Raw genomic sequence first — 21,380 nt, 5'->3', positions numbered from 1 at the left:
CTTAGAAATATTCAAAGCATCGTAGTTCAAATTTGAGATCAACTAGCGTCGAGATCACAAAGTAAATAAAGAATGTCTCCTCAGCTAGACCAAAACATGATGAATAGCAAGCAGGAGCAAAACCCAATATTGATTGCTTCAAACGCGCAAAGTGCCAAGGTTGTCGCTCCCAGAGTCAATGAATATAGGAAAGTTGGCGGAATGATGCGGCCGTTTCATCGTAAATGTAAGTGTCGTCAAGGTTGTACTGGGAAAAGTCGTCAAGTGCCCACGGTGAGGCACTTGTGATCATAGATACCTCGGAAACGGATAGGTTCTCTTCCGGTATTTCTCGGGTAGGTTTGTTGCATCCACTCTGATATCTCAGACCATCAACAGAGAGGCAAGGTAGTTGGAACGTATTTGAGTGAAGACATGCGAACGTATTTTCGAGCTTGTTGGCTTCGCGGTGTGGAGAGCTCATGGATCGACCCGCGCTTCCTCACGCTTGACAGTGCTCAGGTAACATTGTTCTGGGTTTGATAGTAGCCCAATAAATATGGCAGGCTTTCTTTGGTGACCATCCCGACTTCCATTGACTTGACAGTATGCTCCACGGTGTGAGGACGAGAATAGCAGAGCCGGCTGGCTGGGTCTAGCCTCTGCCCACCTCTTACTTTCTGGACAGCGATACTCCGTTTGCTTGACTGTGGTTCGTCATCGAGCCATCTTGCTTCGGAATCTTCCATGTGAATGATTGAATGAGCTTCAACGTCTCTGGGGTTATTCCGCCCGAACTTCTTCAGACCTCTTGAGGCGTAAGTATTGATCTGAATGCAGACACAATGGCCATGGTCTTCTCGCACTACTACCATGCGGCGTGGTGTAGTGTATATCCGCTCTCCAAAGCGCCCGGTGCTGACGGGGATATTCTCACTCGTATAAGTGTTTCGAGAAGCGGCCTGGCCATTTCTAGGCGCGTCATTGTAGTTCTCGTGCCATAAGACCGTAAACACCCTTCCAACTTTGTAGAACGCTGACCTTTTGACAGTGTAGAGGGGGTTAAGTGTCGAGTCGTCGATGCTGACAGTTGCATCCCCTGACACCGAATATCTGGCAGGGCCTGGACGTCGTCCTCCCGGGACGTTTGATTGAGGAGGAGGGCGTACCGTTACCAATCCTTGAGGATTAGTCTCCGCCAAGTTGCCAGTCACAGTCTGCCGAGAGGCTTCTGAGATAGAAGGTTGCAAGGCTCTCGGTCTGACGTTGGGATCTGAGGGCTGTCGACTCCTGACCGGAAATTGTCGCTCCCTCGTAGCATAGTAGGCACTTGTCGAGAGAGCAGTAAACTGTTGTCTACGGTCTTCATCGTAAGGTCCATAATCCAGAGGACTTAGACCCTGTTGGGAGGTCAAAGACCGACGCGGAACGTTCTCACCAGACTGACGGCTAGCCTGAGCAGAGTGCGTGGAAGTGACCACGTAGTTTCGCGACGAACTGAACAGCAATTAGCATTGGATCAGGTACGAGAGGTGAAGACCTTACTCTTCGCGGGTTGGCAAAGGTCTCGAAGCTTGACTCCCGAACGTAGGGATACCATAAGCGGCGGTCGCGACGCCTGGGGGTGCCCGTGGGTTGATCGAGGGTGCTGGAGCTCTGCGCGGAGTGCGTTCGTCGCTACTGCCAATGAGCAAGTACATAGGCAGCCGGAGGCCGGTGAGGAATACCTAGTCTCAACAAACCTCTGTCGGTGACCGGTATTTTCCTGCTGCTCTTCATGCGGGTGTCCTGCCCCCATGTCAGTAACACAGGGTGTATGGTGCATATTGCAATGAAACCTCACGAGAGACTCTCAGAGACGGATGTTCGCCTCGAGCCGAGGGGCGTCTGTTTCGGTCTGACATGGCGATGTCACATCATGGAGATTGGAAGATGTCTGCTGTCAATGAGGCCGACTCAGGCTGCGAAGCAACGAGGGAAAGGGGTCCTCCTAAATAGAGGAATGCTGGACAGTGGACGGAGGTGTGGAGAGGCTCAGGCTCCATACTGTCGCCATGTGGACTGCCTGTTCTGAGCAAAGGCGGACGGGGGTTGCTAATGCTGCTGCATGGGCTCTCCAGGGTCTCGACTAGAGTCGGGTTGATCTGGTACATGAGGAGGTGGTGAGGGTTTCCAGGGTGCGATCTGGTTGCAACTGGGTGTTAGCAGCAGGTGCCAACCATAGGTCTAGGCCGTTTAGCTGATGAATATGGCAGAGGAGAGCGGGGGTTGAGCCCATGCCTAGCGGATGTGCTGTCTGGGTGAGACAGGCGCCTAAGCCTTAGGATCTACCCAGCCTAAGAGCCCGGCACCTGGTAGTGCATCTCACCCCTGTTATGCCTGTCACCCCGCCTAGAGCTCCAGCAATTATCCTCAGGTAATTATTACCTTAGGGACATTACCTACCTAGATACCACCAGTACTGTATTTACGGAGTATGTAATCGTCACAATGATACCTACTGGATGCCTCCTAGGTGCTTGCCTATAGGTGTGTTCTCCGTACACACCTGATTGTTTCGCCTACAGTACTGCACCCCCTGTACTCCGTACAACACCACCATCCTGCCCCTGGCCCCAACCTTGAACCATGGACAGCACACCACAAACTTGAATACTCACCAAGCAGCCCTGGACACGACGCTTGACTCTGTGATGAGTTGCCTTCCGTGTTCAGGCCCGATTGGCAAGGGAGACGCCACAACTTGTCACGCTCCTGGCCATGGCGCTGACCCTGGCCCAACTGACACGCGATTGACTGTATCTGCACACCTCCGTCCTTACTGGCATCCCTACCTAACGCGCGTCCGTGTCAATCACGCTTCCCGGTCTCGTCTCGTTTCGTTGCCGGCATGCTACGAGGTTGTTGTCAGCAGCCTGGGCTTGCAGTCTCTCGGCGAAGAGTTGAGTTAAATGTTCAACCCACCACAGTCTACAGGCTCCTTTTCCCAGACCCATCGTCCTGCTTTGAGCTGCACTCTCTTCACAGTCCTACTCTCCTCCCTCGGGTGCTGACTCGGTCTACGATTGTCACCCGCGTGCCCCTCTGGGTATGAATGTCGTCGGCATTCTCGCTCTTCACCGGCATTTGGCCCCTAAAGACATGGATCTCGCGTTGGCGCCAACCTGTTGAGGAAGTGTAAGCTCTATTATCTCTCTTTGTTTGCATCTTTGACTGCTAATACTTATAGTTCACTTTGCAGAACCTCGAAAGCCAATACAGACTCGTCCATCTGTGAACAGTCAAAGGTCAATGGCGGGGTCTCTAAGCCTTGCACGTATTGTGATGCCGAGAGTGACTCAGCATTGCTGGCAGACCATACCATCCAAGAAACATGGTTAGAAGTCTCAACCCCTGCAACAAGCCAGTACGACGGAAGCTATACTACTCCGAGGTCGAGGTCGGACGGTCTTTCCACCCGCTATCATGCACGAGCCAAGAATGATTCAATCCGAGCTGAACAAAGGCATGGTAGCCAGGCTGACCGTGCAAGATCTGGCCAAATTACGGAATCTGTATCTCGGAGGGAAACGCACGACGTCCAGCTAAGCGACTTGGTTCCGGCTCTAGAAAGGATGAGAGATGCGAATCACAAGGTCACTCAGGTGATATTTCAGTGGAATTCGACAGCGGCCCCTTTATTCAAGCAAATGGAAACCATCATACAGTCACTAGATTTGTTCATGCATCAAATGACCTCCTTCGCTGATACTGCTGGACTTCCCGAAAATCTCTCCTCGAGGCTTGGAGAACTCCGTAGGGATCTTGAAGTACTACGCAGTGAGCATTTGGCGCCCTTTCAGGCCAATCAATTTCAATATACAGCAACCGAAAACGACATCATTCAAACCCTCTATCGGTCGGGCAGAACTATTGACAGGCTCCTTGATGCCGACGCCAGTGTTACCTCGGTCGGAGAGCTGCCTGACCCCCTGCTAGGCTTTGACGTCGCCGAAATTGGAGACAACGCTCGCAAACGGACTCCGGAATTTCAACGGTACTTGTCACAGCTCGAAGACGTCGATAATATTCGGGAAAGGCTCACTGATGTGCACTCGGAGCGCTCCCAGCTTCTGGAAGAGCAGGAGTCTCGGGCCAAGTTTGGCCTCAGCCTGGACGATGAGTCGCTACAGTTCTTAGACGCAAGTCAAGAGCAAGAACGGCTGCTGTTCGAGGAGCTCGACTACGCTGTACTTGTCCTGAACGCACTTGAACGCCTTGTGGATGATGAAGAAGCGCTACACATTCCAGATGACCACCCATACGACGAAGAAGACGAGAAGGCCGGTTTGGCAGAAGCTGTCGGCCCCATGACGCTCTCAGATTCTTCTGTTGCACGTTCAATCGGCCAACAAGATCCGCTGTCATTCCAGCCAGTGCTACAGACACGCAACCTGAAATTTGCAGAGCACCTAGCAGGGCCCAGTACGGCTCCTATCCCGCCTGCCAACTTCATCAACGTATGGCTGTTGCATCGAGTATACTCTCTACCTGGTCTGCTACGTCAGTTCACTGCACTCCTTGACACGCACGGTGTGGCAGGAGACGCCCTCAGCATGGAGAGTATTTTCGTGACCACCTGGTTCAATGATAGCTCAGCGGCCGACTTTGCGCGTCATCGCACATTCGCCGACCAACAATCAAAGCTCGTGTATATGGACGATACCCAGTTCCTTCATCAGAGGAGCGATGCAGTCTACGCTCGTCAACCTGCCTCGATACCATTACTCAAGATGGGCCCTTCCACAACAGCCCAGGATATCATCACTCAAGCAATACGGGCGAGGGCGTCGACTCTATCTCAGTCGTTCAACTGATTAATGATTACACATGCCTACTGTATTCCCAAGGAAGTGTCTGTATCAATTGTCTCTCCAAGGGGTTTGCCTGTTCGGATTCGCAGGTTGCTACGTGTTTTCCTTTGCCATACTTTTCCTTGCAAGCTGGACCTTAGCTCATCTTCACTACCTTTGTCTCATGGTCATCCTTTGCAGGGGGAGACACTTACTGCAGGGCTCTGGAAAGTCCTGTGAACCGTGCCGAGGCTGTCTGAGGCACGCACTATCATGTCGACGTCCTCATTGTACAAAAGAAGTAATATTATGTTGGCCTTTGAACGACTCCCATATCCTATCTTCAGCAACCAGTTTTCCATCCACTCGTTACCTTTATGACAGTTACAAGGCCGGTTGTCTGCAGGTAGACCATCGAGGTATAACACTCTATGTGCCTTGCGATCTAATACATCGGCCACCGCACCAGACAGACTCTACGTGGAAACTATACGTACAAGTATTGCTGTCTCACCCCGCGGCAGTCCTCGGCAAAACTAAACCAGGGAAGCTACCTTACATATGTACACTGTACTCCGTACAGTGTACTCCGTACAGGCCTGCCTTACGATGTTGTAGGAGCCGTGCATGTTCGCCAATGTATCCGGTGGCGAGATACGGACTTGGAAATGACTCCTCAACAAGATCGTAGAGAGGGCGCATTGCCCATCGCGAATTAACCGATCTCCATATTCGATACGGAGCCACGCCAGCCTGTTTCCAAAGGGAACGGGAAAAGAGGAAAGCGACTCGATTTCTCCTTGCCTCATATGTGGTACAACCATCGCCCCAAGATGCAAGGGACAGAATATCATTCTTGGCGATGCTGAAAGGATCCTCCTTCGCCATCGCTCAAGCAAGACAGAAAACACAAAGGCCACACTGCAATTCATGACTACATACACTGGATGAAACTCCTAAACGTCGCTGCGTTGATATTGTTCCTTTCTTTCGAGGGAAACCGGCCCAATTCGTAAACATCGTGAACATGTCGGAAAGGCAGCACCAAACCTGCTTTGACGCAAACCAATAATCATAGAATGGACGACAGACTCTCTTATCCTTGAGCCTTGAGCGCGCTGACAGCTTTGTTGACCTCGTCGCCCGCCACCTTCTCCCATTTTGCTTTGCCATCGACGTCGAGCGCCTCGAAATCACCGATCCTATCGTACAGCATTCGGGAAATATCGCGGTTGATAATCGTATATTCGTCCTTCGTAATGGTTTGATCATGGTAGAGCGGCTTGAGAGCGGTCGCTACAAGCTTTTGCACGTCAGCCTTTGCATTTAAGGACATGGTCGCTCGTGTTGGAGAAGCATCGGTCGATCGTGGTTGCGTAAACGGACTTGAGGGATTGTCCAGGATCGGTGGGATGCGATTGCGTGGCCTGGGCCGCACCAGGTTTGTAGATGACGCATGCCCTATCCTTGCAAGATTTTGTCCATCAGGACGACCGGCAGGGAGGTCTCCGGGGTTCGAACTACCAGGATCAGGGGAATTGGGCCGTAGCGGGGAATATTCAGTAGAAGGAAAAACGGGCTGTATACTGGAAGTCAAGCCAGCAGGCGAGCCGGGTCTCAGAGCGCTCAGAGCTCCCAGAGGAGGCGGTGTTGCAGACATCGGTCGTGGTGAGGAGTGATTCGAGGATAGGGGAGACAGGGCTGGCGAGGACGGCTGAGGTGAGGATTGTTCGGCTGGTGGACTAGCTGCAGGGCGGGGTGATGGTCGGTGGAGGTGCATGCTGTGTGTGCTGGAACCAGAATCCTCTACCTCTTGCAGTAGCGACTGCAGGAAGCTTGGGGGGGCTGAGGCAAGAGGTAACTGTCGCCTCGGAATAGGACTCGCGAGACGGGACGACCTCCGGGGCCCAGAGCTGGTAGCACTTGATCCGCCATTGTCGGAAACAGACCGAATGGGCACACTTGGTCGCCTCCGCTTGATCACCAGAGCGGCATCATGTTCAGGCTCTACCGGTGACGGCGGTCCTGATTGCCTCTTTCTCTTGCGTGAGGAACTGGGATCATTCGATGTAGCACAAGCTTGCTCAAAAGCATGCCATGCCATGAGTTCATCCGCATTCTCGACTTGCGGGACGGGTGAGGACCGCGGTCTTCGGGTCCTGGGTGTCAGGCCCCCTCCTGGATTGCGAGAAACAGCCGGTTCCGTCTCTCTAAACCCATTTCCAGCTCCGTGAAGTTCGGCAACCTGCATACGGCGCACCCAAGCATCGTGGGCTTGTCGGTCCGCCTGGTTGCGTTGACGGTGGCGCCTCAGATACGTGGCGGAGGAATCGTCGTCTTCATACGGAAAGTCAAGATCAAGGTTGATCCGAGACCAAACAGATTGCCAGACCTGGTTCCAACTTGACTCGTTTCCACGCTGTCGTCGTTGTTGGCCTCGGGTACGTCGGCGGGACAGACGACTAGAGCGAGCGGTGGCCTGGAGGCGAGGGTCAACCTCACGCTGTACTCTGCAGTTGTCACAAAACCAGTGACCATAAGGGACTTCCTGCAGATTCACGCAATAGGTGTGCCACAGTTTTTGACAGCCATCGCAATACATCAGCACATCTTCATTGTCATCCTCCCCACAAGCCTGGCATGGCTGGTCTTCATCGTCTTCTTCGGGGACTTCGAGGAACATAGAGGGATCTAGATCGGGAGCCTGGGTGCGGTCTTCAACAGGATACGAGGAAACAACGTCGCCTATCCACGGTCAGCAATCATATTCACAGATACATGATGCAACGTGACAGCCTACCGTTTATTGTATGCACAAGTTCAACTCGGTGAAAGCTGGCGCGACAGATCGGACAACTATTGGCCCTCTCCACCCAGGGTGTGAGGCATTCATTGTGGAGGTAGTGACCACAAGGTCGAAGATGGGCGATCAGTTCTTCACTGTGGTTTCCTGCATGTTGCGTGGCTTTGTCACCGGATGTCTTCGAGACGTCGCCAATATGGGTCGCTGATGGAGACTTGGCAACAGTCGGGGAAGCTGGAACATCGCCATTACCGTTGCTCAAGTCTCCCAGGCAGACGATGCATGTGTCTGACATACAGATATGTTGTCGTGCAGATTTGAACGCGGTGTAGACAGTGAAAAACGCATGAGGACTGAATGGCGGTTGGTTGGTATCGATGTGAAAGAGAGAAGGAAGGTAAGTGGAGGCAAGCCGGGATGCGTTTTAAGCGGCCCACTTTATCGGGCAACTGAGCCGAGTCAGCTAGGCCGTCACCCACATGATTTGAGTGAACGTGACCAGGTATGGCTTGATGGGCCGATTTCAATTGGACGCTTCAGGCTGCCTGCTTGTGCCTAAATCATTTCTCGACAGTACTCAGATCAACAGGGGAGGATGGGTGGAACGAACCCTTCCTACAGTATTCATGACGACCCAAAAGCAAGAAAATGAACAACTACTGGATATCGAACTGGCGTTGCAGGTGGCGGTGTATCTCGTGACTCGAATATGACGACCCGGATGGTGAGGACCTTTCTGTCCCCATAAGGAAAGAATCCACCGACACGGTTCTGGCTATCAAACTGCGAATCACTGATTAGTGTTGCGACGGGCATGACAGATCTCGGTCGGCCTAGCGGACGTTCGGTTTCAAGGTAGGTATTCATGTACCTCCTCGGTTTGAAGTTCTAGACGTATCCTGGATATCTGCTCGCCACGAAGCATTTTAGGAGATATAGACGAGGATGAAAGTAAACAAGTGAGAGGAAGAACGCGGTTGTTAGGATCGGTCATTCGATTGACATCTATCGACTTGTGTCGGTCATCAGGCAGTATGTGCTTTCGGCGAAGCGGAAACTGGAGGCTCTGCTCCGAATAAGACCGACTCCAGGAGAACCCTGTTGTAGTATTTTGGCAATCATGAAATCCTTTTGGTTTCGTGGATTGAATAACTCCAGACCCATGCTAATCGTGCTTTACACCTCCGCGATTTCTCTCAGTCTTCGAATGGTTGATCTCGTGGCAGCGGCAGCCGGGGTACTGTTTAGTGAAGCTTGTTAGACTTTTGGGCAAACTCCGCGGCTGCAACCCCTCTCTAGACTTACGAAACAGTCCAAGCTCCTCCAGCAATTGTCTTCTTGCAGCCTTTGCACTTCCAGATTCCGACCGAGTGGCGCTTGACGGTGTTTTTGCCGCAGAAGGTGCAGACATATCGTGCGTGCTGGGTGATTTCCATCTTCTTGACTTGCTTTCGGAGGGAAGCACCATATCGTGTGCCGTATTTACCGGTCACGCCGACCTCTGCGAAATGTCAATGGAATATTCGGGGCCAGAGGTACCACATGGTGTCAGGAACTCACTCTTCGTGCGCTTCGTCATTTTGGCGAGGGAGGACGAAGAGTTTGCTGAGAAATATGAGGATTGAACGTCGTCGGCAACAATGTGGACAGTCGTCAAGTCCGGAGTTGAATTCTGCAAAGTGCAGTTGTGGGCGCAGGCGGCTGGCGGCTTGGCAGTCTTGTACACGTGACATACGTTCCTCCTCTCACGTGCTCTTAGTAAGCGGAAGTCCCTGCTGCAGTGGGTCAACTTCGGTCTTTCGTACCCTCGATTATTATTGGCTGTGCCTCAAGAGGAGCGCGATCGGTGATGGATGCTCTTCAAGTTGTTGTGTCCATCTTCTCTGAAACGGATACCTGGTATCTTCCTGGTTGCCGGGATGGATCAAGCCACAGATCATGCCACGTATCAATGCTTGTCAGCCCTTCGCCAGTAATCACTCCATCGTTCTACTAGTAGTAGTTGTAATAGTGAATAAGTACCAGTGAGTGTACCTACATATACCTAGTAGGTAGCGTTATTGTGTACGGAGTCCTCCCTAGCCGTCCGGACTACCGACCCGTCTGTCGGTTTGTCTGGTGCCAAAAATATACATCCGTGGACCACCAGCCCCTTATGGGCTGAGGAGGCCCTAAGGCTTAGGAGGCTCTGGTCCGCCCCCAACGCCGCCCCCTAATCGCCTATTCCGACCCCTAGCCACCACGCCACTTTAGCCTTTGGTGGCTAAACCATACAATTGAGCAGTCAATCTCTCGCGCGATCTTGGGCTTGTTGTAGAGCCCTCAGCCCTCAGCCCTCAGCCCTCGCGTTCTTTTAGGCAGTTTCCGTGTAAGCAGTGCTAGAAGTGCTAGCCGCTGCGTGGGTCACCCTCGTACGACTCCTCCCTGCTCTTGAAAAGCGTCCGTCTTCCTCTTCATTACTCCGTACATGTTACCAGCCATCATTTCAGATTGCTGACATCCCAGCGTTTCTGTTTCGGTCAGCTTGAGACCGTTCTTTGTGCTGATCTCCTTCTTCCACTCTTTTGTCAACCACTTCCTGGGTACTTACTTACTTCCCCCTTTCCCTCGTGGCCAGTGTAGCAGCAGCAACCCCTTATTCACACAATGGCACCCCGACGCGACTACGATATTGTCCTGTTGGGCGCGACCGGCTACACAGGCAAACTGACTGCCGAGTACATCACAACCAGCCTTCCCACCAACATCAAATGGGCCGTGGCCGGCCGTAATCAATCCAAGCTACAGTCACTGGTCAATGACTTGAAGACTCTCAATCCGACCCGCGACACCCCCGATATCATCAACGTGGCCAATCTCACTACCTCCGAATTGAGTCCTGTCGCCAAGAAGACCAAAGTGCTGCTCAACACAGTTGGCCCATACTATCTCTATTCAACTCCCGTGGTCGAAGCTTGCGCCCAGACAGGAACCCACTACCTCGATGTCACGGGCGAGACTCCCTGGGTGAGAGAGACTATTGTCAAGTATGAGCAGACGGCCAAGAAGACCGGTGCCGTCGTCATCCACGCCCTCGGCGTCGAATCCGCCCCGTCAGATCTCGTCGCTTTCGTCGCCACACGCCTAGTTCGTAAGGTCTGGGACTGCGGCGTCATGGATGTGGTTGGGTCGGTGCACGAGCTCAAGTCCTCCGGCCCTAGCGGAGGCACCCTTGCCTCAGGTCTGAACCTCATAGATCACTACTCGTGGAGCGTCGTCAAGAAATCCAGCGATCCATTTGTGCTCTCGCCATCTCAACTTCAACCCTACACGAAAGAAACTATCTACCCTCGCAACCCGGAGCCGAACACATATTCGCGTACAGCCCTGCAGAAGCTTACTGGCGTCTGGTCATATCCTCGCCTGGGGACTTTGACCACTTCGATCGCTGCCAAAGCCAACGAAGCGATCGTCCACCGCTCTGCCGGCCTCACTCCGTACTTCTACGGATTCAACTTCACCTACGAGGAGTACATGGCAGTCGGTAACCCTGTTGTCGGCGTGTTGGTCCACCTGGCGATCAGCATTTTGGTTTTGTTGATTGCTTTTCCCCCGACCCGCGCCATCCTGAAATTACTCGCCCCTTACAAGCCCGGCGCTGGCCCAACCAAGGAATCGTCAAAGGGTGATGTGCTCGAACTGCGCGCCGTCGCCGTCGCGGAGCAACTCGCCAAAACTCACCGAAAGGCCCTGGCCACTTTCCGCTACGAAGGCGGCTTGTATCATCTCACCGCCATCCTGCTTGTCGAGGCCGCCGCAGTTCTATTGGCCAAAGAAGAGGATGTTAAAAGGGCCCACGGCGCCGGTTTCTTGACTCCTTCTTGCTTGGGCGATGCCTATGTTGAGAGACTGGAGAAGGCTAACGTCAAGATCGCTGTTCAGCAGATTGGCGACGTGGGCAGCAAGTAGACTTTGTTTGTTGTCGTTGGCTTCTTCTCCGAACCATGTTCGAGTTCTTGGTAACGAGAAAGATTGGCGCAAAATCATGAGGAACAAGGTCCATAGCAGACCACCTCCAGTTCGCCCTTTCGAAGATCTGCTGCTGAAGAGCTTCTACATGCAAGTGGAAAGAACAGGATGGGATGGGGTCAATCGTCAGATACGGTTGCGACGGGAAATGCTGATGGCTGCATTGTGGAACAGGTCTCGTTCTAATTAGCATGATGACTGTGCCCTGTACACTTTTCAATACAGAATGCTAGAAGACTACCTCTCACATTTTGGTGTGCGCATATACGTTGCGTTCTCGGTCAAAGGTGCTTGATCCTCGTGACGGCTGGTGCTATACCTAAGTATGATACAAGGCCCACTATCTGCAGGTGCGCGATATATTCCCGTCAAGTAGGTAACAACGTGATGCCAACCACTTCATGCCGGCCCACACTGAAAAAGAAAACGGGAGCGCCTCCCAATGTCTTCTATGCCCTCGGAAGACCGGGGGAAGATGAACACTCTGTTCAGATATAGCTAACTTTGACGCCCATCCCGACCGTGCCTCTGACTTTCTGCCAGCCTGACTCGACCAACCTCCTCGCCTTCTCGCGGACCTGTCTCTGGCTAAATGCCATAATGAATGCTAGTACGAACAGCAAGAACCGCAACAACGTGGCGGGGTTCTGAGAAATAGCTCCTGCCATATTGCGGGCCAAGTTGGAAAGTGCTAGTAATAACTGTCGAGCTTGCGCCAGAATAGAAGTTTGATTTGATGCCTTCGATTTGCGGATAGGCCGACGCGGCGTTTGTGCAGGAGGAGAGAGTTGATTGTGATCTCTGGAAGACGGCACCGGAGGAGAGCGTAGCCCTGCGGTTGAAGACATGGGTTGGGGGGGAAGACTGGTAAGAGGTCTGCTTGGTGTGTTTTCCTCGGTCGTTGTGGCGCTGGCTTGTTGCGGAACCACCTGTGCACCATTAGGATGCTCCTTTTCGATGCCGTAGTCAACCTCGCTGCTTGTCCTCTGATGCCTAGATGTGGTTTTAAACTGCGACGGAGACTCGGCACCGTCGTCATTCTGTCCGGTGGCCGAAGCTGTAAACGAGGGCACCCCTTCTTCGGAATCCTCGAAAACATCTGCCTCGAACTGTCCAAGCTTTTCTTTTTCCGAGACATCCTGAAGCTCTTGCAAAGTCTGCAGAAATGCCTCTCTCCGTTCCTCATCTAGGATATCGCTATTGCCAAGAAAGCTTCTCGCATAGTCCCATTCTCCATTCCGTGGGAGGACATGTAGGGTGAAGATTTCAATGATCTTGATGCGAGAGGTCAAGTCTTTCGGTGTATTCGTGCCATCTAGTCCTGTTTGTCTACCATTGGTCGAGCGATTATTCAGATGGGCCGAAAGGTCAAGGTCAGGATGTGAGGATGACGACAGGTAGGTTTCCAGCCTGGCTTGGTTGATGTGCTGATCCGGTGCTTGTCCAAGGAGCAAATTCGACCTTCCAGTGTCAATGAGACCTGCAGAAAAGGGCACAAAGGGCACTCACAGATTGTAAATCACCTCCGCGTCGACGGAGCCTTCGCGGCCCTGGTATCCATCTCTCACAACCTGCTCCCAAATATCTCCGCTCTGAATTCTTCGTACAATGTCATTGTATACTCTGGCTCCAAACTGCTCCTTACCCTCCTCGCTTCCGAGATCAATGATCGAGTTTAATAGGGTGACATATAGACTCCAAATCTTGATCCGTTGGCTCGTTGTCGCTGTTGCAATCGGTGCCTGCGCCGGGCTATTATCGGGTCTCGCCTTTGCCGGAGGTGTGACCACCGGTTTCAGGGCTTCATATGCTTCGACCAGTCTCCGGGTGAGAAATAGTTGGGATGCATGCTTGTAGATTTTGGAGATCTCGGATGACGATTTCTTGCTATTGAGTGAGGAGTGAGAAGAGGAGAGAAGTTGTGTGCTGGAAGGAGACTCCGATCCTATCGACATACTGCTGACGCGGGTAATATGGACGGAAGCAATTACATGGAAGCAGAAGCGTAAACCGGTGTGCGGACGAGATGTGACTTGCTGGGTGTCTGGATGATGCACAGAGAAAGTCTGGGGTTTGAGGAGCTCGAAGATGGGAGCGCTGGTCAGTGGTTACCGTTACTCGCTTGAACCTCGGCAATAGTTGTTACAGTACCGCGTACACTGCAACCGCCGCCGAGAACGTGGGAGCCGCGTTTCATTCTATCTCCTGCTGTCCAAAACAATGCCCCCTGGATGAATAAGTTCCAGAGACTTCGCAACTCCCAGTTACTAGTTGCGACGTGACAAATCAAGAATGCCCTCCTGGCAAGCATTAGCTTGCAGTTTGTTGCTGACCAGCTTCCAGAACTCGGTGTCCTCCCATCGAGGCAACAAACGACCCTCCTCCACCATCTGAGCGATTCGTTGTTGTTCTTGCTCAATTTGCCTCTGGGAATCGTCCTGGGCTTCGTCCCCAGAGGCGTCGTCTTCAAGCATGTCGAATATGTTAGACTTCTGAGATATCGTCTTTAACTTCTTGATTCCCACTCTGGGCAGCTGAACGGTATTTTGACTTCTGCTAGTGGTCTCATCTGTACTGGATGGATTCTGGACAGGAATAATTGACGCTTTCCGAGTACTGCTCTCCGAGCTGGTCAAGATAGACTTGACCATTGTCGCCGGTGCCTTGATCGCTTCCACTATCGTTTTGGTTATGCCGACCTTCTGGTCTTGCCCCTCTGGAACACCACCAGTTCCAATATCGTACTGAGTCTTCTCAACTGCTGGACGCGGGTCCTCGGTAGATGCAGGAGCGGAAGCTTCGACCAATGCTTTGATGTCTTTGCGTTCTCTTTTCAACTTCCCAGGTATTTTGAGACCAATCTTTGCAGTGACGTAGCTATCGAAACCAGCCTCGTGGTAATTCGCAGCGTGGAGATAGCGATCGAATTTCGGAGGCAGAACGATGCGAGGTACGTCGACTGAGAAGAGGTCACTTTCGACGGCCCTGAGGGAGGTATCGGCCCAACTCTTGTTCCCAAGGCCGGCTATGTATTTCGTATCCATGAGGATAGGAAACAGTTCTTTTAGCCTTGTACTGAAGTCTTCGACTCGGTCTGGTAGATCGCCGATGAAACAACGGTATAGGTTAACAAGATCCGTCAGACAATTGTGGCCTACAAGAGCTCGCTTGTGACTCCGGAGCCTCGACTGGACGTTATCCAGGAAACCTTGGATATTGCCAGGCGCCTCGCCTTCTGGGTAAGCTGCTTGCACGTAAAAGTGCGGCATCCTCGAGATATCACCACCCGCAATCGCTTCGATGATCCATCGGAACCCTATGGCGTTCAAGACCTCACGCTCGTGAAACTGTTCGCGCATCTCCTTCTCATCTGCTTGTTGCTCGGCAGTCGGATTTGTGATCTGGACAAAATGGCCCATTCCCTGTGTTTTGAGCTTGGGGTATTCGTTTCTTACAATCTGGTGCGTTAGCCGGACTTGGTATCGATTCAGAACTAGCGGTACGGGTTCTGGAGCACGTTCGGCGGGAACGTTCACGTATGGCTCTTGCTTCTCCTTGGGCGTTGCCTGCCAGTCTCGGATAGACTGTCTGATGTGTTCCACCAGAACTGAATCGTCCTCTTTCAACACCATATCCGGAATGTTCCGTCTTGCTTGGTCGTCTTCGATTAGCTTCTTGCGGACCTGCTGTTCCTCTTGCCGCGACAGATAGTGCACGCCCAGCAAAATGGGACGGTCGATGTTGAAGCCATTGCGTATCAAAAAAGAGATTGCGCCGCTGTTGTACGACCATACACGTCGAAAAACTTGTTCCTTCGTCGCTGGCAACGGGCAGAGATCAAAGTTGTAAGGGCGAGCGACATATTGTCCTTGCACAAAGTCAGCTAACCCGACCTGGTATCTCCGTCATCAAGATACAGGGATGAGGAGAACGAATGGACACGGCATAGTCAGTGGCAGTTTCTCTGAGTGGCAGCCAGCGTCGTACGCTTGTTGAGACCTAGGGATCGGGAATAAGGCATGAGAAGTCAACTCGTCACAAAAGCGCGCACCTTTCTCGATATCCTCAGTTACAATCGTCAACCCGACTTGTAGGACCTGATAGATTTGGGCTGCCGCTCTCAGGTCTTGGTAATATTCTTGCAGTGACAGCTTTCCAGAGCCTCCAGCTGGACGTCTTCCCGCAACACCCGAGAACTCGAGATCCAAAGCGATAAAGCGACTGTCGGCAATTTGCTGGATGATATGGATGGCTTGTTCTGAGAAGCTCGCGCTGGTAACCTCCATGGCAGGGACAGAGCTGGGTTGACTCCGCGCAAGAACAAGCCGCGGTGAGGTTACAGGAAGGCGTAAAAGTTTGCTCGGAAAGGCAAACAGGCGCCGAAGGAAACCACCCATCAAACGACCGAGAATCTAGTTCCAGGAATGACTGTTCGTCTGTTTACAGCAAGTTTGGGAAGGAACACCGCAGGTTGCAATGTATGGGGTCTGTGAAGGAGTTGTGAAAGAGACTTCAACTGACGACATTGAAAATTAATGTGTATTTGCCTGCTCTAACGTGTCATGAGCCAACGAGGTGTAGCTTCACTCTTTCTGAGGGCTTGAGTCTGGAACCCGGCTAGGTCCTGGACATTTGGACCAGGTCAAGTGTACCTATTTAGAATGCAGTTGCTCTTCATACATGTCTGATGCCTTGGTCGTGGTTGGAGAAATCATTATTATATTGTTTGTGGGGGAAATCACTGCCTGTTTGCCCCACGACACTTGCGTTTTGCCAAAGTCATTCATTCTCAAAAGACCTGCATTCGAACCGACGACGTGAACGTTCAACAGTCCTGCGCCCATTGATGACTGCAATACTTACCTGGGCCGCTCACACTCACGAAGAATGACACAGTAGATAGGCGCATTCTCTTGTCTTTATCCGTTCCGGCGGCATGGCCGCCTCAATGTCGTCCTCCCTCTCCGCACTCTTGAAGAAATCGACTCTCGACGACCATGAACAGATTCTAGACGCAAGCAATAAAGCTCTTAAGTCATCCAAGTCCGATCTCGAAGCTCAGCATGTCAAGGTTGTCGCACTTCTCAAACTCGAACGATACCACGATGCTGTCACGTTCATTGAAGAATCTGGAGATGTATTGAAGAAGAGGGTGGGATTAGAATATGCATATGCCCTGTACAAGACGGGTCGCCTGGAAGATGCCGCGGAGCTCTCATCTAGTCTAAAGGAAAGAGGCGCCCGGCACATTGAAGCGCAGTCCAGGTATCGGCTTGAGGATCCATCACGAACCTTGGAGCTTTACAAGCGGCTGAGAAGTCAGAAAGTCGACTCTGAGGATGGCGATCTTCGTGTCAACCAAAGCGCCATCCACGCGCAAGCCCAATGGCTCGGTGTTGCGGACCCAGAGATTCCACGAAGACCTGAAAGAGACGCTCTGACAGCCTTCGAAACAGCATATAATGCCGCATGCGGTAGCATCGCCAGAGGAGAGTATGCGCAGGCCGAGTTTCTGTTGAAACGAGCAGAAGAACTCTGCAAGCAGTCTGACGACTTGACTGATCAACAGAAAGCAGACGAGCTCGTACCAATACGTGCGCAGCAGCTGTACGTGCTCCTGTATCTCGGAAAGGCCTCCGAAGCCGAAGCCCTCGCTGCCGGGATCAAGCTCGAAGAAGCTTCGGATCTATCGACTCGAAAAATTGCCGAAGTCAATATTCTTCTGACGGCCACGATACTTAATCCTTTTCTCGCACACAAGGCCTTCCACTCCACCACGAAGATCCCGCCGGCAGATAAGCTATTCTCATACCAGACTGTGCCTCTCGACTCAAATAAACTCACCCTTGACCTGCAAGCTTTCAAGTTCCACGGAATCATCTCTTCTACCTCGAGAACCCTTCAGCAAAGTTCTTCCATTTCTATATCTACTGGTGTGCTTCTCGCCTCCTTTTTCAATGCGGCCGCTCACGCGAGAAATGGAACCGGAAAGCCGGCGATCAGGAGCATATTGCCAGAACTGGAGAGCAGACCCAACGACGTCGGGTTGATTCTCACCCTAGTTCAATTGTATGTTCTGGGTGGTAACATCACTTCAGCGGTTGAATTGGTCGAGTCTTTCTTCAATCGGCTGGAAGATTCCACCGTTGAGACAGAGCAAGCCATTAGATTCGACCCCGTACTCGTAAGTGTCCTGATCGGCTTGTACAAGAAGAGGGGCCAGGATGCACATCGCAAGGCAGAACTTGCAAAGGCTGCAGCGTACTGGACGACAAGGCCGAATCCGCCAACAAGTCTGCTAGCAGCAGCAGGTACCTCGCTGCTGGAGTCACAGACTGAAGATGATGTCAAGTCTGCGTCGGCCATCTTCAGCAAGCTTCACGAACAGCTACCTAATGACAAGGCGACGATAGCTGGATACGTTGCGTCTCACGCGGAAAATGGCGACTCGCAATTTGCAGAGGATGTCGATAAGCTGACGTCCACGTCAGAGCTCACAGGGAACATTGACGTCGACGCACTGGAATCTGCAGGTATACCACAATCGTCGAACGCTCTTGCAATAGCACAGCTGGGGCAGACGAGAAAGCGAGCTGCTCCCGATAGTGTGAGCACCAGGCGCAAACGAATTCGCAAGTCGAGGCTACCAAAGGACTATGACGAGAACAAGAAGCCAGACCCAGAGCGATGGCTTCCAATCAAGGACAGGAGTTATTACCGAGCACCGAAGGGCAAGAAGAAGGGCAAACGCGGTGGTGATGATAGAACGCAGGGTGGAGCAGTCAACGAGGACTTGAATGTCGAAACAAAACCTTCCCCGGCTCCTACCGCCACCGCTTCTGGGGCAAGCAAGAAGAAGAAAAGCAAAGGAAAGAAATGAGATGCCGTCAACATCCATTTGGACACTGGGGTGACTGTGAGGAGACCTCTGTGTAGATTGGGCCAGATGCGGCAGCCTCGAAAATGATAGAATGTTATTACACATGATGCATGCATCCAAGTCGGGCTGCGCAAGTTGCCGTGACTCGAGTCGTATCAAATGTGCCCTTGCTGCGAAGAAACATTGTCGCCCTCCCCTTGTGTCATGAATTGGGTTCCAGCATTGGATTCACTAGCCATGGCCACGTTAATGGGTTCCGTGGCCCATGGGCCAATGCCAGGGGTCTGTGTGGTGACATGTCCGGGCAGTAAACAGGCATTGCACGTCGCTAGAGACCGTGTGGCCAGAAGCGTGCAGTCATATTGCCGCATGGAATTAAAGAGAACTTCAAGACACGTCAACACAGAGGCAGAGCAGCTGAGATTAGCTCGAGTGGCCAGCGCATGACTAGCACCGGTGACGAGAAGGCGCCGAGTGGCAGAGTCCGGGCAGGTCATTGGCCAAAGTGCTACGGCATGGTTCGTCGAGAGAGCGCGCAGGAACTAGAAGGGTGGTCATGGTGGTGGTGGTGGTGCTGGTGGTGGTGCTGGTAGGAGTAGTAAGTAAGTAGTACCTGGGTAGTGGTGCTGACGGCGGAAGCCTGTTTGAGGCGCAAGGGAAAATACCCGGATAAACAACTGACAAGTGGCAGCGGGAGCGACGGTTGACTTTGGTTCTGACTTGACTTACCTCGTTCCCGCATCCCGTCATCATTTCACTTATTATCCTTCAAACACGGTGACAGCAGAGAATTTCGACCGAACGCCATGTCCTCTCCTTGCTCCGTGTGTCGCCATTTTGCCCCGTCAACTCCTCTCCTAGGTCCCCGTCGGCGGTGTAACGGCACGCGAACCCTCGGCATGCTCGCTGCAGCCAGCTGGTCCGCGAGTCTGCGACCTCCCTATGGTTACTCAAGTCTCCTTGAAGCTGCGGTCCCATCACACACACATACACACACACAAACACACACGGCCGAAGAGGAAGAGGAAAACCCGATGCTGACGGCCGCTCCCTCCAAGAGAAGAGTTGACTGCGTGGTCATGAGGGCACACATCTCATCCTAGGCTTCCTCCCACGCGCTCTACCTGCTTCGCTTGCCGGCGGTGTCCTACCTAGATTCTGCAGCCCGCCAGGGGCCCGTTCGCTCCCAAGGCCCCGGTTCTGCTGATATTGCAACGTGTGTGATGAAGGGCATCATTGGTCAGCCCTGGCCCTTCCGTCGGCCGTGGCAACTTATCGGCGCACAGCTAAACCATCTCACGTTCGGTAAGGTCTTTTCTTCAGCTCGTGGTGGCTACATCTAGTCCCCCCTGAGCACCTCCCCTGGTGGACCAAGTTTCATGGATCCGAGGCCTTGCCACGATTGGCACCTTGGCCACATCCATCCAACGCTTCGATTCTGCTACCACTTCGCAAGATACCCTGACTGGCACGCACCTCTTCCACGAAAGAGCTTGGACGCTGCCGTGACTTGACCACATTTTCTACCTCGTAACTTTGGCTTAAAACATGACAGCCTCCTTCAACCTTACCCGCAAGTGCTGCTGTTACTGTCAGTGTCTTGTCTCATCTGCACTCCGCTCCCCGGTCAACCGGATTGACAGCCGTTGAAATTGTCCTTTGCCTGCGCGACTCATATATCACCCACGTTGAATGAAGCCGTCACTCATTGTTCTTCTGCTTCCAAGATCTTCTGCCTTGCCATAGTGGGCCGGCTGGTTCACCCGCCCGATCTACGTGACAGAGACCGTCGCCTCTTGTCTCGCCGTTCTGTCTCTGCCAGCCTCGTCTGGACCCCTTAGCGCTGCAGGCTGTGCCCATACACTTCGGAGCCTTGCGTTCATTCCTCCGCTTCAGCATCAGCCGGAGCTTTGCCGCCGCCGACTCTTAAACATGGACCTCGCCTGCAGTGGCTTCACCGCCGTCAATGTCGACGCTGACTTTGAACAACCTGAAGACATACACGAATATTTCTCCCTACAAGCTCCACCCAATACCAATATCTGGCGGAAGCCATCCGCCACAGATGACACCACCGCACCCATGGTGTTGAAGCGTTTACGCCAATCCTTCATCCTCGCAGAAGTCACCGTGTCTGCTGATTTTGCCATGGAGTTCGACCAGGCTGGTCTGGTTATCTTCGCCGGCTCGCCTCCAGACTCACCACTGTCGCGATCTCCCAACGTACGCAGAAGCCCCCGGTACCTCAGAACCAGAATGGAGACCCTGGCCGGAGGGAAGTGGGCCAAGGCTGGCCTTGAATTTACTGGCGGAGAGCTTCACGCTGCCTCCGTGGTGGCTATCTCCAGTTGCGGTGCCGATTGGTCGTCGTCAGCACGAATGCCCTCTCCCTCAACCACATTTGACCCATTCTCCCTGACGTCGCAGTCACTTCGCGTCAAATTCGAGCGGGTTGACGAATCCTTGTGGATCTGGTACCAGATACCGAACCTCAGCCCGCCGCCGCCTGATTGTTACCCATCACCCACTTTCGATCCCGGTCGACGAAGTCCAGAAGATGTGGGATCGGGCTGGAAGAAAATGCGGGAGATTATGGGGTTCTTCGGGGGGAGGGAGGAGAAGGGAAGTATCTGGGTAGGTTGCTATGCAAGCCGACCGATGAACTTTGAACCTAGCAATAGCTGGGAGGAAGTGGATGCCTTGGTCGCCGAGTTTGAAGACTTGGACATATTATGATCGTTTGGTGAAAAAGGGAGGGGGGTGTGATGTGGGCGGGGATCTAGGGCCAGCACACACCTACCGCAGAGCTTCACAGGTAAGAACTGGACTTTTAATTTGAAGGGGGCGATATCAGGGATCGATCCGGGAGGAGACGACC

General features: G+C 52.8%; 9 protein-coding genes across 9 annotated transcripts; 4 read left to right on the top strand and 5 right to left on the bottom strand.

Moving 5' to 3' along the window:
- Window positions 1–497: 497 nt before the first annotated feature.
- On the bottom strand, window positions 498–1,679 carry A1O3_10497 (uncharacterized protein; the record flags this gene model as incomplete). The annotated part of the gene is made up of 2 exons (XM_007740587.1): window positions 498–1,476; window positions 1,525–1,679. The coding sequence occupies 2 exons, from the start codon at window positions 1,677–1,679 to the stop codon at window positions 498–500; spliced, it is 1,134 nt and encodes a 377-aa protein (XP_007738777.1).
- Window positions 1,680–3,710: 2,031 nt separating this feature from the next.
- On the top strand, window positions 3,711–4,835 carry A1O3_10496 (uncharacterized protein; the record flags this gene model as incomplete). The annotated part of the gene is made up of 1 exon (XM_007740586.1): window positions 3,711–4,835. The coding sequence occupies one exon, from the start codon at window positions 3,711–3,713 to the stop codon at window positions 4,833–4,835; it is 1,125 nt and encodes a 374-aa protein (XP_007738776.1).
- Window positions 4,836–5,907: 1,072 nt separating this feature from the next.
- A1O3_10495 (uncharacterized protein) lies at window positions 5,908–7,909 on the bottom strand (the record flags this gene model as incomplete). The annotated part of the gene is made up of 2 exons (XM_007740585.1): window positions 5,908–7,556; window positions 7,612–7,909. 2 exons carry the CDS (start codon window positions 7,907–7,909, stop codon window positions 5,908–5,910), a joined length of 1,947 nt encoding a protein of 648 aa, XP_007738775.1.
- Window positions 7,910–8,790: 881 nt separating this feature from the next.
- Window positions 8,791–9,193, bottom strand: A1O3_10494 (ribosomal protein L37ae; the record flags this gene model as incomplete). The annotated part of the gene is made up of 3 exons (XM_007740584.1): window positions 8,791–8,854; window positions 8,920–9,115; window positions 9,175–9,193. 3 exons carry the CDS (start codon window positions 9,191–9,193, stop codon window positions 8,791–8,793), a joined length of 279 nt encoding a protein of 92 aa, XP_007738774.1.
- A 1,067-nt stretch (window positions 9,194–10,260) lies between these two features.
- On the top strand, window positions 10,261–11,562 carry A1O3_10493 (uncharacterized protein; the record flags this gene model as incomplete). Its single annotated transcript, XM_007740583.1, has 1 exon — window positions 10,261–11,562. One exon carries the CDS (start codon window positions 10,261–10,263, stop codon window positions 11,560–11,562), a length of 1,302 nt encoding a protein of 433 aa, XP_007738773.1.
- A 548-nt stretch (window positions 11,563–12,110) lies between these two features.
- A1O3_10492 (uncharacterized protein) lies at window positions 12,111–13,577 on the bottom strand (the record flags this gene model as incomplete). The annotated part of the gene is made up of 2 exons (XM_007740582.1): window positions 12,111–13,083; window positions 13,132–13,577. The coding sequence occupies 2 exons, from the start codon at window positions 13,575–13,577 to the stop codon at window positions 12,111–12,113; spliced, it is 1,419 nt and encodes a 472-aa protein (XP_007738772.1).
- Window positions 13,578–13,889: 312 nt separating this feature from the next.
- On the bottom strand, window positions 13,890–15,908 carry A1O3_10491 (uncharacterized protein; the record flags this gene model as incomplete). The annotated part of the gene is made up of 2 exons (XM_007740581.1): window positions 13,890–15,490; window positions 15,674–15,908. 2 exons carry the CDS (start codon window positions 15,906–15,908, stop codon window positions 13,890–13,892), a joined length of 1,836 nt encoding a protein of 611 aa, XP_007738771.1.
- Window positions 15,909–16,558: 650 nt separating this feature from the next.
- On the top strand, window positions 16,559–18,502 carry A1O3_10490 (uncharacterized protein; the record flags this gene model as incomplete). Its single annotated transcript, XM_007740580.1, has 1 exon — window positions 16,559–18,502. One exon carries the CDS (start codon window positions 16,559–16,561, stop codon window positions 18,500–18,502), a length of 1,944 nt encoding a protein of 647 aa, XP_007738770.1.
- Window positions 18,503–20,434: 1,932 nt separating this feature from the next.
- A1O3_10489 (uncharacterized protein) lies at window positions 20,435–21,238 on the top strand (the record flags this gene model as incomplete). The annotated part of the gene is made up of 1 exon (XM_007740579.1): window positions 20,435–21,238. One exon carries the CDS (start codon window positions 20,435–20,437, stop codon window positions 21,236–21,238), a length of 804 nt encoding a protein of 267 aa, XP_007738769.1.
- Between the last annotated feature and the right edge of the window lie 142 nt (window positions 21,239–21,380).

This window comes from Capronia epimyces, assembly GCF_000585565.1.
Source record: "Capronia epimyces CBS 606.96 chromosome Unknown aczIQ-supercont1.12, whole genome shotgun sequence".
NCBI classification, from domain to species: domain Eukaryota; kingdom Fungi; phylum Ascomycota; class Eurotiomycetes; order Chaetothyriales; family Herpotrichiellaceae; genus Capronia; species Capronia epimyces.
Note: the sequence above shows the minus strand (reverse complement) of the source record. Positions and strands in the feature narration are given on the sequence as shown.